The sequence below is a fragment of the Bradysia coprophila genome, unplaced genomic scaffold, assembly GCF_014529535.1.
Source record: "Bradysia coprophila strain Holo2 unplaced genomic scaffold, BU_Bcop_v1 contig_138, whole genome shotgun sequence".
NCBI lineage: Eukaryota > Metazoa > Arthropoda > Insecta > Diptera > Sciaridae > Bradysia > Bradysia coprophila.
In genome coordinates, this window is record NW_023503409.1 from 3,749,991 (window position 1) to 3,768,411 (window position 18,421).

The 18,421-nt window shown below is 34.3% G+C and overlaps 1 protein-coding gene across 2 annotated transcripts; it reads left to right on the forward strand.

The window, feature by feature from the left end:
* The first annotated feature begins 377 nt into the window (after positions 1–377).
* LOC119073576 (alpha-tocopherol transfer protein-like) lies at positions 378–10,093 on the forward strand. 2 transcript variants are annotated; one of them, XM_037179141.1, is made up of 5 exons: positions 378–631; positions 8,590–8,969; positions 9,072–9,126; positions 9,218–9,436; positions 9,547–10,093. In XM_037179141.1, the coding sequence occupies exons 2-5, from the start codon at positions 8,598–8,600 to the stop codon at positions 9,924–9,926; spliced, it is 1,026 nt and encodes a 341-aa protein (XP_037035036.1). In that variant the 5' UTR covers positions 378–631; positions 8,590–8,597; the 3' UTR covers positions 9,927–10,093. The 2 variants fall into 2 exon arrangements, with proteins under 2 accessions (XP_037035036.1, XP_037035037.1); XM_037179142.1 differs by lacking the exon at positions 378–631 and adding an exon at positions 7,103–7,252.
* Positions 10,094–18,421: the final 8,328 nt, after the last annotated feature.

The following is an 18,421-nucleotide window of genomic DNA, read 5'->3' on the forward strand; positions in this document are numbered from 1 at the left end:
ATTTTGTTCACCTGCGTGAATTTCATCGATTTTAATAACCAAGATCATTCGATATTTTATTACATACTTATATGCTGAACGTTCTTCTATTTTCTAAAGCAATTTTGCAATTGAAAAATTCGCTAAAAATTGAAATCTTTCGAAATAAATGTTAAATGCATTTTTAAGGGGAAATACACACATATGACTCTTGATCAACAAAGAATTTTATTTAGCAACAAAAAAAGAAATACACAAAATGCTTTGAACCGAACGAACAGAAAAATCACAGATGATTGTTAAATTCCAAACATAAACATTTCGGTACGAAATAGACGTGCGATTCAAGTGGGGGACTTTTATATATGCATTGGATAGTTTATATGAATTTGCAATTTTAAAACTATCAAAGACAACTAAAGTTAAAAATCGGTGGACTATTTGGCAGTTTATACATTAGCTGTTGTCAGCGTTGGATCATTGGATCATACGCACGTGTTGAATTTAAATTCGAATTTGAATTTAAAAAGATAGAAAAATTCAGTGTCTTTGAACGGAATTCGTTTTTCGTGAACATTTTCGTTATTTAAAAAAAAATTGATTCAAAGAGCAAGAAAGAAATTTTAAGAGAAAAAAACCATCGAAAAAACAGGTAAGTGATGACTTCGTTACGAGTTACATATTTTTTATGCATAACATCAAAGAGGATTGATTATTCAATTGATACGATATTATAAGATGAAATTTATGAATTTTTGCGGAAATCAGATTCACATCTTGAAAATTTACGCGCGTGTAGTTAAAAATTAGGAAATAATTGAAATTATGGAACTGATGAACCGAAAAATTTGTTTGATGCAAACCATTTGATGGAGTTTAATTTAAAAAAAAATGTTATTCGTGTGTTGTCTCTGCCTATCTTATGATTCAACAATTTTTGAGAATATAAATTCAGTGTTGTTATGTAAATGAAACGAAATTAATTATGTTTGCGTTTGGATGATGAAAAAAAACTACTTAAAAGAAATAATAATAAAAAGGTGTAAAGTGATGGACACTTTCATTGTAAATTATATTTCTGTAATATACGTACGTGCACGCTATATGATATGCGACTACTAAATCGAGGTCTTCGATGAACCATTTCGACAAAAAAATAATAAAGCAAATAGATGTGGAGCAAATAAATCGAATTGGTAACTATATACACATAAAAATGACTCGTAGCACACAATATCTTAACGTACGGTTGCATAAGTGAAAGTCAAATGGTCCAGCGGAATGCATGTTAGCAGATTTGATTTTTGACAACGTTCATGATTACCGTGACCCTTGCCTAAAGCGTATTTATTGTTATTTTGTGACGTATTATCACAGTAAAGAAATAAAAATTAAAAAGAAATTGAAAGTGGAACAATTTCTCAATTCGGGTTAATCTACGTCTACAATATCAATTTTTTGAAATTATAGCATGGTGTTTTATGTATCATAATGAACAATTACGTAAAGTTTTGTTTAACTTAATCTGAATCTACGCCACAACAATTATGTTCACAGTTTAAGCGATAATTATGAAGAAGTAAGAAGCAATAATACTGAAGTCAGCATCTCGTGATTTTCTGTTTTTAAGTTCCATTACATTTTTAGTATACCTACACAATTGCATGTAAAATATGTGAAGTGAAGTTAGAGAAGAGAAAGAACTCAATTTATCTGCAGTTTAATTCTGGTCGAACTGAAATACATTTGTGCTATTTTTGATATAAAAATAACAAAATCATTCGATTCCATCTCAATATCACCACAAATCATCAACTTCCAAAAATAGTGAAATTTCTCACGCTGCCAACGCGAACTCCGCACGCATCATTTACTTGCACGCATATCTAATTAAATAATCAACGCACTACACACATGAGATTCACCACTGTCGCACGTCACTTTTACTTTTCGAAATTTTATAATTTTACTTGATGGATCTACGGCCAAATAAAGGCATGTAGTAACCTTGAGCAGAGCCAAATTATGCGGTAAATATTTATATGTAGATTAACCCAAATATGTAAAATATTTGTAGAGAAAAAAAGAGTCGTCCTACGTTTTCGACGAACAATGTTAACGTCGGTCGTAGATGGTTCATTGTTTCACTGTTATAATTTTTTTTCAATGAAGATGTTTGTTTCGAAAGCGACAACACTAAGTACACACAATTGTCTTTTGACAATTTTAATAATTTTTATTTGAGTTTATTAATGACACCTCATCCATAAGTCGCACAGGTATACTCTCGTATGTGGTAACATAATTGTAAATAATTACGATTTTATTATTGAAGATCAGCAGGTAGTCATGATATACTATTTACACTGCAAATATGTGTATACATATTGCAAACGTTCGCCCGTTGAATGACAATATTGTTTTTGGTTGATTTTTTGATTACAATTATAAAATATCTGATTCAAGAAATATAGGTAGAGGTCGCCAAATATTTTGATGGATCATCAAAGTGCCAGTCTGACAATTATACAATTTCATGGTCATTTTCTTAAAGTTGTACATACAAACGATATTTTTGTGTTCGCTTGTTGCGTTGAAAGTTCTTGGAACATGCTAAACAACATCATGGACCAGGTCAGAGACACGTTACTTAGACACATTTTTGGTACAGTTACAGGCAGTGAAATTTCACCATGAATTTTCTTCAGCTGTTTTTCAGCTGATCCACACAAAAATTATATGTCTATATACGGTTTTGATAGTTTTGATTGTATGTGTGGATCAGCTGAAAAACAGTTGAAGCAAATTAATGCTGATTTTTCTCTGCCTCTGACTGTAGTTTATTTTCAAGAATATTTTTCTATCGCATCCGATGCAGCAGTCATGCAGCAGAAGATCAATTAACTTTCTTTCCACGAATGTGGTCTTGAAAGTAAAGTTGGTCGCTACTATTAATTGATGAATTGATAAGGGTTAATTGATATTTGCAGTGAAAAATCCTTCGGTACCGCCTAACCATTACTAGTTAAAATTTTATCAATAAACATCAATCAACCTGTCTCAATTGGCAAAAAAAAAATCGTTGGTTTTTTCGCAGGATTTTTTTCTGCAAAAATTCATCAATCGTAATGACGACGTCGAGACGAAATGTTAAGACAAAATTTGAAAACATGTGATGTAGGAAATAAGATATATAAATGAGACAAAAAATGTCATTAATTGAAAAGTTTATTTACACTCGATGGAGTTTGTATTGTAATCTGTTTCAACAATGCTGTAAGATCATCTCAAATCAAGAAAATTGTTTGTTGAACTTAATCAGTCATGATTACAAACAACTTTTTTTCTGCGCTACGTCGCTAAATACACTTAATGTAGCGATTCAAGCGTTCACAATACGCTTTGTTAATGAAACAATTTTAAGTGGCGAGTGGCAGTCACAAAAAATTCCCCACAAATTATTTTTCGATTAATTGGTCAATTCATTTTGGACAAGTTAAATTTGCAAATTGATTTGATTTAAAGTGGATGATAATAATGACTCGTAGTTTTATCTGTAAACGAATCAATTGTGTGGTATTATGCCGTTGAGACACAAAGCTCTTTTTTTGCAATAAAAATTTCAATTCATTTGTGTAACAAAAATAAATTATTTGACGCATTAATTATCACTTGAATTACACCACATACACACATACCATTTATTCCGCATGTTGGTGGTACATGGTTTTTTGGGCAAAGCTTTAAATCACACGGGGGACGACTCTCAGTCGGATTCTATCAATGAATTTTAAAGCAGTCAAACAATAATATTATCGTTCATTAACAACATTTAAAAAAATAAATAAAATAAAATCAATTCCATCGCATAACATTAAACATTTCGGTTACATAACAAATTAACATATGAAACAGTAAACTTTTTTCGGTTTGAAAAGAAAAGAAAAAAAAAATTGTCGCAATATCAACCGTACAACAAATAAAAAGGAGACAAATTCGTCACCTAATAAACATTGGGACTGTGTTCATAACCTAGAGATATATGTATGCATACCATGCAGAGAGAGAGTCTATGGCTGTCTCCCAAATGATACGATCACGTAAGTTTTATCAGATATGCTGTAACACATTCAGCTATTTGTTTATATAATTCCATTGTATATATGCACGATCACCACCGATATATACATTCGCTTTATGTATGACTCATAACATATCTTCATTCACAAATTATTTCAAATTATTGAACAACATAAGGACAAAGCGGAATCAATCGATAAACCATTGAAAAGATTATATCTTTAATTTTATGAATAATCAGCGAAATAATGACCCAGACTGTCTGCTGAATATTTTGAATTCTATATAGGCACTAAACAATGTCACTACACTGTTTTAGTCAATATTTTCGTTTGTAATAAAAATTGCTTTCATTCAGTGTTATAAAAATGGTAATTGTTTAGTAAATATCGACTCGCGTTTCAACTGTATTTTAAATAACAAAAAGAGTACATGGATTCTACAGTTTTAGTTAATAATAAAGTCTAGCACAAATGGGTGAAAGTAAATGAGAGTAGGCAGGGAAATACATTAAACAAAATTGAAGTAGTAGAAGTTTCTAGCTTTAGAGGAACGTATCATTCAATAGAGATCAAACCTTTTTAATAAGTTGACCACCGATTTTGGTGGTGTAACGTCACAAATCCTAATGAACATATTACCATGTTTGTAGGTCGTTGTAAAAATATCCAGATTTTCGTCCCTAACTCCCTGAATGTTGACTTCAAAATATGGCTCGGAATCGGTCAAAAAATGACTCGATCTGAAATTTCCTATTAAGTCAGGTAATTGCATAAAGACAAACCTGACCTGAACCTGTTATATTTAAACCTGACAGGTCAAGTCACACGTATACCTGACCTGACAGGTCAAGCCTGATGATTTATCTGCAGATTTTAGGTTAAGTAATGTCAGGTCGACATTGATATCATCAGTTTCAGGTAATTCCGGTGAGATCAAGGTAAAACCTGACCTGTTTCGAGCCTGACTTTAAAATCGCTATGTTTAATTGGTCAATTTACACAGTCAAAAGTGACACATCTTTTCTTTACAATTCGTTTCGCACTGTTTTTATGAGTAAAGCTTTCAGTTTCACTATTTTATTTACTTGACACAATTCGCACCTAATAATAGTAGATCTATTAACGATTTTCAGCATCATCACACAACCTTAATGACGTATATCTGAATAATAGGTAGATAGGTCTCTGCAGCTCAGCGTGTAAAATACAATACGTACCTGTTGATTTCCGTTGTGAAAGAGACCGGGAGACTACTTCACTAGGGTATTACAAGTAAGTCATATCACTAGTCTTCGGTTCGTGCTACGAGCCTCAACACAACCAGTTTCCATGCTAGTACGAAATCCACTGTTAGGTTCCTAATAACCCGATGCTGACTTACGAATTTCGAAGTTTATAATAAAAGATTAAAATTAAGGAGCAACCCATTCGCCCACGTGCCACGAACGTATTTATTGCGATTCGATGATATATGCGACCTGGAAATCTAGGTCACCATTTATTATACTAACACAAAAAATAAATCAAGATCGAAATGTGTTGCAAGTGTGAATAGCAGCGCGGAATCTCCTGAAACTTGTTAACGAAAATTTGCACCAGAAAATCATTACGAATTTACATAAATTATTTGAGTGAGAAATTTTTTGTTTAACTTTTACGTTTGGTTAAGTGGTAAATTACTTGAACTTTGCTGATCTCCATTAGAGAGATTGCGATTTTCGTCGATAATTATAAGTTGAAGAAAAATATGAAAATTGAGTGTAACTTCTCCATAGAATATGTACGGGCTATCGACTTATAAATCACAAATTTTATGTCGACTGATAATTTTAAGTCAAAATCGCAATCTCTCTGCATTCCATGCAACATTCCATGTTGAAACTAAAAATTGATATGAGCAAGTTTGATAGAAAAATCAAAAATAGAAGAAAAACGAGTGGTGACAGACATATACAATTTATCAAAATTTATTTCATTCGGGTCTATAAAGATTTATTCCAAGAAGTGTACCAGTAACGGAATGAATGAAAATGTAAGAAAAGTTTATTTTTAAATCCAAGATTGATCTGTCCAAAGCTTAATCGTATAATAACCGTTTATTAGCATAAAATCTGCATGTGCAATATTGCAATAAAAATTCCGGTTTCCAATGACAGATAATAATCTATGATGATTTGCCACTGTATTCTACTGCTGAAAGCATTCCTTCTCAATTAGAAACTGATTCTTTTCAACATAGATCCGTTTTTTTTTGATTATGTTGTTAACTGTCGCAATTTATCATTGTGGTTTAGTCTTGAAAATTATTGTAAAATTGCATCAAATTCAATTCAATTAAGTCTTTTGAATGGTGCGTGACGGTATTGAATTAAAATCAGAGCAAAACTAATCGCTCATTACAAAATGAATTGCATTGTTAATGAACCTATGTTTTATAATGACGGCATGAATGGTCTCGTCAATACCTTTGACTTCATGTGTTATTAAGAAAAGTGGAGAGAAAAAACACCGAGTTCAGCATGTGTAATAAAAGTGACCGAAAAAAGCCACATTCATACTTTTATTTTGATGACATTATGTAAGACAACATAACCGTTTCTTGATTATATTTTTATCTGCGTTTTTAACATTAAAAAATAGAGGCCAAATTAAAGTAAGAGAAATTTTAATGTTTAGATCTTGCAATGCATTGTAACCAATAACACAAACATCTTACCTATATATATACCCATGATACACACAACACAGAATTATATACAATCATTATACGTCGGCCACTGAATAATAATGTCGAAATGGTGTTTTTTTTTCCTTCTTACGTTCAACAAAAATGCCGATGTACGTAGATTATATTTACTTTTGTTAATCATTCAAAAGTATACATTTATCGATTAGATAACAATTACTTATAAGTCGAGGTGATGATGGTAGAGTATTTTGTTGTAGTGATCTGATACCTAAATAACATTATTTAATCGAGCGAGCAATCTAACACATGAACTTTAAAATTTGTTATTAAGTCCAATTTTACGATATTTTATTTTACCGAAGAGACCTGAGAAGCACGAAATCCATTGAAAAAGGAAATTGAATTAAAAGTGCAAGCAGCAAATAAATGCGAGATTTAAAATGTTGCAATTTTCATTGCAAATGCTATGCAATTGACCGCTAATGTTGCACTGCGATTTATGGTACAAATTTCTTGTTTTTCACGTCGTCGAAAAAAAGCAACAGCAACCAGAAACAAATCTCAATTGAGCAACTTGCACTTTGCAACTGGTTTCTGTAAGCATGTGCATGGTTAACGGTTATTAACTTCGATGCAACAAAAAATTTATTTAGAATTCTGTGTTTGGTTGCAATCGAGCACCGATTGTGAATGAAATGTATTAGAAAATTTATGGGAAAGGAATATGGAATTGCATCACTTTGAATTTATTTGAAAAGTGGTTTTGTGCGACACTATAATCGTTTCCAGTTTCCAAGAATACGCTTTTTATGGCTATTGAGTATGTATTACACTTAGGCGAGAATAATTTGAGTTGTTTAGGTCAAATGCTACATGTACAATTTATCTGTATTTTAATGAGTTCATTAAATGGTTGCTTTCATTTTCATGTGGATATTGTCTTCATTGATTTAGTAAATGCGTAGGTACATGCAATAAGGGAAATTTGAAAATAGGTATTTATCTACCAAGGTTCATATAATTATCTGGTATTAGATGACGATTGACAAACAGAGGGGAAGCCGATGTTGGCAAAATATTGTGTGCGACAAAACACCGTCATACGAGCCGTGGTAGATACAAATACTTTTGCAGTTTATGAATGAATTGAACTATTTCTTTTATTTCTACACAAACGATTAAACGAGCAATTCAATATGATTTTACTCAAAACATTTACCCAGATCATACGACAATCACAATACTTCAATTTACGCAGGACCTATTTTTGGGAAAACTTGTTTCCATTTTTCCAGATTTTTCTAAATTCCGCCACATTTCTTTAAAATTTCCCTCATTTCGTAATTTTTTTTTGAAAAAATAGGAGAAAATTGGGAAAATTTTGCGAAAAATTCGGAAAAATAGTCACAGATGTATTTACACACAAAGTTTAATGTTTTCTGGAGTGAGAAAACTTTTCTCACACTCCTCCGTGCTGTTTAAAAAAAACTATGATCATTCGACATATAAAACAGTGACGAAATAGTTCATTTCCGTCACGTAGTGCAAAATATTTCTTTTGTCTCTGGATTATGTCTTCCATCTTATTTTGCATCCGCGATGACAGTACGCGGTAGTTACTATAAAATTGAACTATCGCTAATGTAATTTTATTATCTGATAAAATTGTTGAAGTAGAAGATTTTCCATTCAGACCAAAAAACTAACAGACTAGATGATGGACATGCTTGCTGAATCGTTAATTTTCCAAACCTCGTCTAAAATAATAGTCAGACAATTTTCGACATTTATAATTGAAGGGGAAAATCCAACTGAAACAAATTTCTTTATTATTTACAGTCTAAAAAATGACGACGACCCGTGTCATTATGAGCAATCCGTGGCACAAAATATCAAAAGCCGATCGTGACGACAACAAAATGGAGCTGAGTGAAATGGTTGCAAAGGTAGCCAGAAAGGAATTGCGCGAGGATAAATTCACACGTGATCAGTGTCTCGGACAGATGAGAGACTGGCTAGCAAAGAACGAAGATGTCCAAGATGTGCGAATGGATGATGCATTCTTGTTGAGATTTTTGCGTGCTAAAAAATTTAGCGTTCCAATGGCACAACAGTTGATGTTAAAATATTTGAATTTGAAGACGATTTTTCCAAGTATGACAACCAATTTGGATTTTTTAAGTTCGCCGATGAAGGAAATTTTTGCTAACGGCTACCTGGTAAGTTTTAGTTCTTCTAAGTCTGAGATGATAACAACTAGCTTGTGATATTATCCCCCACCTCTATGATCAGCCCTAATTATTTTTCTTTGCAATTTGCAGTACGTTTCGCCAATAAGGGACCAACACGGACGGAGAGTTATCTTGGCAAGAGCTGGTAAGTAATCAGATCTCCACGTGCAGACTGCTCAAAATGAATATGTGTGAAAGTGAATTTTGTATCTCATTGATTGATAAATTGATTTCAGAAAACTTTAACCCACACATTTGGAGCAGCTCAACTCAAGCAAAAGCTCATTTTATTGCGTTGGAAACATTGTTAGAAGATCCCGAAAATCAGGTTCTCGGATTCACCCATATCTGTGATATGTACGGAATATCCACAGCACATGTGACTATCTGGCGTCCAGTAGATTTTGGCAGAATTCTTAAATATGGAGAACAATCCTGGCCTGCTAGACATAAAGGTATGTAAGACAATTGATCGTTAAAAATTATTAATCCGAAGAAAAGACAGTATCGATGTGAATGTTCGCGAATTATCATTTCTAAACATGAAAATATTTCTGATTTCCAGCAATTCATGGCATTAACGTTCCATCGACAGTCAAATTTGTCCTAGACTTTGCTCGTCGAACAGTGAGCAATAAGATGAAAGAACGATTCACCGTATACAGTAGCTTGAGCGAATTCCATAAAAAATGTGATCCTGCATGTTTGCCCAAAGAACTAGGCGGTACCATTCCAATGGCCGAAATGATTCAGTGGTGGATGCGAGAAATGGCTACTAAACGGGATATCGTTATCGCTTTGGACAAAATGAAAATATTGAGCGATCGAGGCATCATAAAGAAACACGATAAAAATTACAATGTGTCGTTAAGCGCAGTTCACGCTGATATGAAAGCTCACATGGATTCAGTGGCTGGAAGTTTTCGAAAATTGGAGGTGGATTGATCTTGGAATGCTCATTTCAAAGTAAAACGATTTTGTTAACCTTTTAAGTGTATACGTTAAGCTTTAGATAGTTATTTGAGTTGATTAAGGCAGGCTAATTTATATTTATAACGACGATAATTATTTCTTTTTTACAAATAAAATGGTAAACTTTATCACGCAAATGAACACCAATTATGTTATGAATTTGAACATTGTTTGATAGGCACTTCAAAAACATGCGCAACACTTTAAGCTAAAAAGTCTTACAAAGTCAAAGACTTACGTTTCTTTGAAGAAAAAACTTGTGTTGTCATACAAGACTGATTTTTTCATAATTAGTCGTAATTAATCCAATCTACTTTCTCTCTGCTATACATGGTAGAGTAAAGACAACGCAGATTAACGATAGATGCAAATTTGACAATTATCATATGAGAGATATAGTAAAGCAAACTAATTTAGATAAAAGCGAAGAATCAAGAAGATTCCAAGAACACCACAACTGGTACTTTATTCTTGCAGCGATGGCAGAATCGATGAAATCGATTACACCAGGTAAGCTCTTATAAAATTAGTTTTAATGATCACCATATTTAACTTCAAAGAGCATATTCCATGCAAATCTTGCAACATTGATTTACTCGATAGAACATTTAACGTGCTACAGACGGCAAGCGTATGAACAGTATTTTTATTGGGTCTATTACTTCCATCGATCAAAGTATTTTTAATCTATTGATTTCAAATCTTGTACTTCAATTTTTTAACATGCATTTTACTATATATAGGGGACCATATTACTCATAGCTTGTCATTACTTTTGTCGTTGTTATCGATAACAGATGAATAGCCGTATGTGACAGGTCTGTTTCGACCTTAGGACATGTGTGCAGTGGCGGTCCCGGCTAGTTAGATTAGCACTTATTAGTTGCTCCACTACACGTCCCTTCACAAGACAGAACGCATACAGAACATTTTGAACGAGATAGTTTAGTCGGCAAGTCGGTCACATCTGTCACTTCACCGAACAATATCTTCATGGACATGTGATGGAAAATTAAATTTTCTTACAAATGATTTTGATTTTTAAATTTCGTATCTTAAAGACCGACTCGAAGGCAGTGCCATCGCTGATTGCGATAGTGACGATAACAAATTTCACAATCATACACGGGAAAAAATGTTTAAAATCATGAAGTAAAAGATTTGAAATCGATCTTTTAAAAAAAATTGATAAAATGAAGTAAATATGTTGATATGCTCATCATATGTGGAAGCTGACTTAACTCAACTGTTAAGGTTATTATTCAGAAAACTTGATTTGATCTCAACTGTTCACATTTGCGTTTGATTTTGAGTGTCTTCAGCTTGCCACAGAGCGTACTCTATCATTTTTGCTATCCCCCTGAAGTAGTTGCAAAAGTAGTTGCAAAAAAAATCTGTGGCTGGCAACACTGAATCTGTTAATATTAAACCAAAGTTTGGCAACTACTTTTGCAACTACTTCAGCCCTTATGTGGAAGTAGTGGCTAAAGTTGTTGCAAAACGTTCATATTAAACCAAAGTTTGGCAACTACTTTTGCAACAACTTCAGCCCTTATGTGGAAGAAGTGGTTAAAGTTGTTGCAAAACTTTCATATTAAACCAAAGTTTTGCAACTACTTTTGCAACGGCATGTATTTTTTGGGAGCAATATTATGTCAAAAAATCTGCAAAATTTCTAGCAAATTTTTGGGAGCATTTTTATTCTTTTGTCTGCAAATTTATTGTTTCCTGAGGAGCAGATTATTGAAATAAATCTGCAAATTTATTTTTTCTTCAGGAGCAATATTGTTGTCTTTCAAATTTTATGTAGAATGAGAAGCTTAAATTTTCGGTCAATCATTGAGGTCGGTACTTTTTTTCGGTCGATCGTTGAATTACGTAACTTTCCTCAATTCTAACTCGGCGGTATATTTTTTGTTATTTTATCCGGTGGCGGTGAGATATCGCTAGGACATCAAATGTTTTCTTGTAAAACTTTTGTTAATCTTTCTTTATATATGAGAAAACGTCTCTTTTGTTTAATTTCAATTTAAAAATACAATGGCATTCCAATAATTAGAAAAAAATATTTTGTTTTTGTTTTATTTGTACATAAATGGTTTTCTACAGTGAGATCTACTTTAGCTGAAAATAGTGATGTCAACAACGATATTCTAGTAAGTAAATGTGTTAGCCAATATATAAAGTGAATGGCGATGTTTAATATCTTAGCTCAACTCAAGAATTTTCTTGAGTTGAGCTAAAATTGAGATCTCAAGAAAATCTTGAGTTTTGATTTTCTTGAGTTGAGCTTCTCCTCAAGATTACTAATTGAGTTCAGTTGAGATCCCAAATCATCTCATTCCTAATTTTCTTCTCGCCGTAAAGGCGTTTTGTTGGTTCCTAGGAAATTCATCCTATTACGAAATGTAACGGAAAGGAGTTTAGTTCGTCCCTACAGAATATATTTGCCGTCTATAATTTGGTTCAGTAAATTTAAATTTTACATAAAAAAATGACACAGACTAATTATTAGACGTTGCGAGAAAAAAAAATTAACTCCTAAGTTACCGACACCGTTCCGGCGCCCGGCTCGCATTGCGGCCCTCCGCTTCGCTGCGGGGCAATGGGCGTGTTAAAACGCTTTTTATGTACAATGAAAATTGGTATTCATTTCGTAAAAAGATGAATTCTGTAGGGACGAACTAAACTCCTTTCCGTTACATTTCGTAAAAGGATGAATTCCCTAAGAACCAACAAAACGCCTTTACGGCGAGAAGAAAATTAATAATCTTGAGTTGAGTTGAGATCTCAAGAAAATCTTGAGAAATTGAAGAAAAGATTGAGTTCTTCCACATGAAATGAACTATTTTCTCATTTTTTGCCTATCGCGATACAATAATTTTGCAGCTGAAAATTGTCCCAAAAAATTGATAATTTTGCTGATTTCGAAACAATGATTTTGCTTATTGCTAAAGAATAATTTTGCAGATCAAAATTGCTCCAACCAATAATTTTGCAGATTCCGAAACTATAATTTTGCTTATCGCTGAAGAATAATTTTGCCTAACATTAAACAATAATTTTGCTGTTAAAAATTGCTCCAAAAAATAAATAATTTTGCTGAATGCAAAAAAATAAAAATTGAAAAAAAAATAATTTTGCCTTTTTGCCCTTACGTTGAAGTTTTTCATATTGAACCAAAGTTTTGCAACAACTTTAGACACTACTTCCACATAAGGGCTGAAGTAGTTGCAAAAGTAGTTGCCAAACTTTGGTTCAATATGAAAGTTTTGCAACAACTTTAGCCACTACTTCCACATAAGGGCTGAAGTAGTTGCAAAAGTAGTTGCCAAACTTTGGTTCAATATGAAAGTTTTGCAACAACTTTAGCCACTACTTCCACATAAAGGCTGAAGTAGTTGCAAAAGTAGTTGCCAAACTTTGGTTCAATATGAAAGTTTTGCAACAACTTTAGCCACTACTTCCACATAAAGGCTGAAGTAGTCGCAAAAGTAGTTGCCAAACTTTGGTTCAATACAGTCCCTAAACTTTAAAAATATTTGATTTCAGTATATTTAGCTAATCCTTCTGTCACATCTTTTGACAGCTTTTTACGTTTTAGTACGTTTTCTCTCCCAGCAGCAAAAACCCTATCCCAGTACAAAAAGTATATCGAATGCCGCAAATGCATTTATCATTTTATACAAATATGTTCATCTTTATAATAACACAACATCGGTGATTTGCATGCAATTTAAACAAAACCAAATCAATTGTTCGTGTGTTACATTTACATTATGGAAGAGGAATGTCTTATTCTTTATCCAAATTTGTGCACAGCTAATTGTGTTTTTGTTTCTTCGTTTAACAAGTGTAACTTTCTGCAATAAGTCACTAAATAAACATTTCGATAAACTACAAAATAATTCAATAATATTGTATTTTGGCTTGCCTACGTCTACGATATGCAAATTTATTAAATTTTTGTGGACGAAAGAGCGACGCAATCTCAATAAACTAAACAGACATCTGAAACAAATTATGATCGGATCTACTACCCTCTCGTTTTCATACGTTTTGTTCATTATTTCATTATTGTTGCTTGACATTAGAGATTTTTTTTTTTTCATTGTGCAAAAGTCAACCGACAAGAGGACAGCGAATTATAGAACTTGTTCTTCAATTTGTAAATTTTAATTTAATTTTTGTGCTTTATTGTGACTTTGATATCAATTTCTATCAGTATTTTCGAAATTAGTTCAGCTAAATGCAAAGGAGTTGCGTGTTCAAATGTTGGATTTGTTGTATTAAATCAGTAAAAATGTTTTCTGTTTTGATCGTCTACAATCATTGTTTGGAATATTCTGTTTCGAATAGTTAACAATATTATTAACCAAGATGGCTCAGTATGTTTCTCAATTCGTCGGCCCGAAAATCAATAAATTGAAACAACTTTAAACATTTTATCTCCTGCAAGCTGATATTTCATACATTACGCGTTTCTGCATATAAACACAAACACATACATAACCACAGCCTATACGATTGGATAATTCACACATAACCCACCTAGGGTAAATTTACTTTCCATCTATATATTTGAAAAAAAAAAAAATCGCCGAACGGCGGAAGCGTACACGGGACCAGCAACATATCAACCAAACACGTTGACCACTACGCCAACAAATCACATAACGCGATGCAATTGGTGTCGGTAGTGGTTCGTTAGTCACTTCTACATCGATCAAATAATCAGAGTAGTAGGAATGATGTGATTTGAACGAAATGTTGAGGTGGATAGTATATGTGTGTGAGTAAGTAAATAAAGGATTCTCTGTATGAAGTTTTTTTTGTTGTGAATGCGTTTTAAAACAACATGCTTAATTAATTAATTTTAAATCCAAATTTTTGTGGTTATTTCGCTAATGTATGAAATATCAGCTTGCAGGAGATAAAACATTGTTCTACCTTGGTGTATATTTCTCGAATCTCTTCTTATGTACAATTGTATATACACTCGCTGGCGCTCGTTATATACAATTGTACATACGAAGTTATTCTCGAAATATACACCAAGGTAGAAAATGTACTATTGTGACCTTAACACCATAATATCAGCTGTGGCTCGAAATATAAATACAAAAATCAAATTAGAATTTCTTACGTGTAGTCGAATTGACTTCAGACATAATTTTGTCATTTCGCTTGCACGTAAGGTGTGAGTTTTTAGCCCCGTACGAAGTACAAAGGGGCTTATAGGATTACGATGCCGTGTGTAATTGATGGAATTCGAAGCAGACGGTAAGGGCAAAGTGTTTGCCTATGTTCATAGATGACGAATCCGCAATAAAAATTTGGGCCGTCTGTCCGTCTGTCCGTCTATCCGTCTGTCCGTCACGTCGATATCTTGAGTAAATCAAATCCGATTTCAAAATTTTTTTTTTTCCCTGAAAGATAGTCAAAATAGTGAGGCTAAGTTCGAAGATGGGCATATTCGGGTCGGCCCTTCGTGAGTTAGGGCCACCTAAGTGATTTAAGGTCTTTTGGTGATATTTATGGCAAAATAAGCGATGGAAATGTAAATGACACGGCAAATTAATGGCAGAGTATTTGGGTAAAATGATAAGACGTTGTGTGGTTGGTTTTACGATACGAACTAAACTTTATTCTCGTAGTTGTTCCTAATATAAATGTAGCTAATTGACTCTATGTACATGATATAAAGGTGGTGAATATGAACATAGTCGGGTTCCTCTCAACACCCTCACTTTTTAAAATTTTTGATTACTCCTTTGATGAAAATTTAATTGAAAGTTTAAGCAAAAATACCAAAAAGAAATTTATTCAAAATCGTACTCGATTCAAAGAATGCAAAAAAAAAACTTTAACGGATTTACTCAAAAAAATTGACTGCAACGCAAAATGAATGAAAAAAAATTTTAAAACCACAAACCCATTTCCTTGGTACAAAATTCGTGTTTGTCCTTGGTTACAGCCTTGGTCAAATTGTCTGCAGCCATTTCGTTTGTTGAAACATGATCAATGGCAACAGTACCATCTCCTACTTTTTCGCGTATATAATGATGACGGATGTCTATGTGCTTTGTACGTTGCCTGTATCCATCGCATGTTGCCAAATCTATTGCGCTTTGGTTGTCACAAAACAGCTGAACTGTTTCGTTTAAACTGTTGTCCAATTCGCGACCAAATTGTTTCAACCAAATTGCCTCTTGAATACATGACGCCAATGACATATATTCAGCTTCCGTACTTGATAAAGCGACTGTTTGTTGTCTTTTGCTATACCAAGAAATAGCTCCATTTGAAAACTTGAAAAAATGCCCACTGCACGAACGACGTTTATCCACATCCGATGCCCAATCCGAATCCGTATAACCGATCAGATTTCCGTTGCCTTGACTCGAATAGTGGAGCTTGAATTCGATCGTTCCTTTGAGATAACGAACGATTCGCTTCACCGCTTTCCAATGAACTGCTCGGTGTTTTTGATTGAATCGACTGACATCGCTGACGGCAAAGGCAATATCCGGTCTGGTTCCCTGCACCAGGAACAATAAACAACCAACGAGCTCTTGATACGGAACACTTCCTGTAATATCGACATCCTCCTCCTCGTTTGTTGTTGAATTGATCGATAGCTTTTGGTTAACGTCGCTCGGTGTTGAAACTGGTTTGCAATCCTCCATTCGAAAACGACTCAACACATCTCTGATGTACGCTGATTGATCCAATCCAATCCCGTCCTCGGTGTAGGTGATACGGACGCCAACACAATTTGTAGCTTGCCCCATTTCTTTCATTTTGAAAGTTGAACTCAACGACTTTTTTAACTTTTTCAAAACCACTTCGTCTTTCCAGAATATAAAGATGTCGTCGACCCAGATTGCCAACAACAAATCCAACGATTTCGTATAAAAAACGCACGGGTCCATTTTCGATTGGTTCAGACCGAATGACTTTAGCGCTTTTACCAATTTGATATTCCAGACACGACCAGATTGTTTCAGGCCGTTGATTGCCTTATTCAACTTGCATACACGGCTTGTACCATCTTTGAAACCTTCAGGCTGTTCGATGTATATTTCCTCTGTCAGGTCACCTTGCATGAACGCCGTAACTGCATCCATTTGGTCGATCTTCAGTCCATTTTTCACCGCCAGTGCAATGAGAAATCGTAGAGACGTGTGACGAACGACCGGCGAGTATGTTTCGATGTAATCAACGCCATATCGTTGCGAACAACCCTTCGCAACCAATCGTGCTTTGTGACGAATTACGTTTCCTTTATCGTCTCTTTTCAGTTTGAAAACCCATTTGGTCTTCACAGGCTTTCGACCAGGCGGCAGATTAACCAAATTCCAGGTGTTGTTTTCGTCCAACGAATTAATCTCATCTTCCATGGCAACCTTCCATTCACTTGCATTATGGCTCGAGAAAGCTTCTTGAACTGTCAACGGTTCAGCATCTGTCGGTTGTACTTTCGCTGATAAAACGTAACGGTTGAGCTGCTGATGCCTCACAAACATTGTCGCATCGTTCATTTCGCTTTCGTTTGGCTCGTAGTTCGGATCCGCCATAGTGTCATCGAATGATTCCTCCTCATCCGAAAATTCTAGACCCGAATTGTACTCATCATCGTCCGAACTCGACGACTCTTCGATGACAACACCCGATTCGTTTCCATTTGATCGTTCCATGTCATCGACTTCGATTTCCCTCACTGAAACGAATTCATTGTTCGGATTATCGATCGGGTCAATTACCTTTTCCAAAAATATCACGTCGCGACTGATTAGCAACTTCTTGGTAATTGGATCGATGCATCGGTAGCCTTTACGGTCGTTGTCCATCCCAACGAAAATTAACTTCTTTGACTTGTGGTCCCATTTCTTCCGTACTTGCTTTGGAACATGAACCATAACGTGCGAGCCAAACAACTGAAGCTGGCCCAAATCGACTTTCACTCCTGACCATACTTCTTCCGGTGTACTTCGAGGATGAGCAGTGCACACTGAACGATTAATGAGGTAAACTGCCATATTCGCCGCTTCTGCCCAGTAAGATTTGTCCAGATCGGCATCGAATAGCAAACATTTTGCCCGTTCAACTATGGTTCGATTCATTCTCTCGGCGAGACCATTTTGCTCCGGTGTGTACACTACAGTACGTTGATGCTGTATTCCACTTTCCACACACACTGTATCGATCGACTTATTGCAAAATTCCAGGCCATTGTCCGTGCGGAATATCTTGATTTTGCGGTTGAATTGATTTTCTGCCCAAGCTTTGAACACCAAAAATTTCTTTGCAACTTCACTTTTTGACTTTAGGAAGTAGATGAAAATTTTCCGGGAAAAATCGTCGATGAACGTAAGAAAGTAGCGCGCACCACCAATAGAAATCTTTTCCATATCGCCACACAGGTCTGCATGAATCATGTCCAGAATATTTTTCGTATTCTTCTT

Coding starts and splice junctions, on each gene's coding strand:
- LOC119073576 (XM_037179141.1), top strand. CDS start 8,598: ATGACGACGACCCGTGTCATTATGAGCAATCCGTGGCACAAAATATCA. Junction 8,970..9,071: donor TTTTTGCTAACGGCTACCTG/GTAAGTTTTAGT, acceptor TGCAATTTGCAG/TACGTTTCGCCAATAAGGGA. Junction 9,437..9,546: donor CTGGCCTGCTAGACATAAAG/GTATGTAAGACA, acceptor TCTGATTTCCAG/CAATTCATGGCATTAACGTT.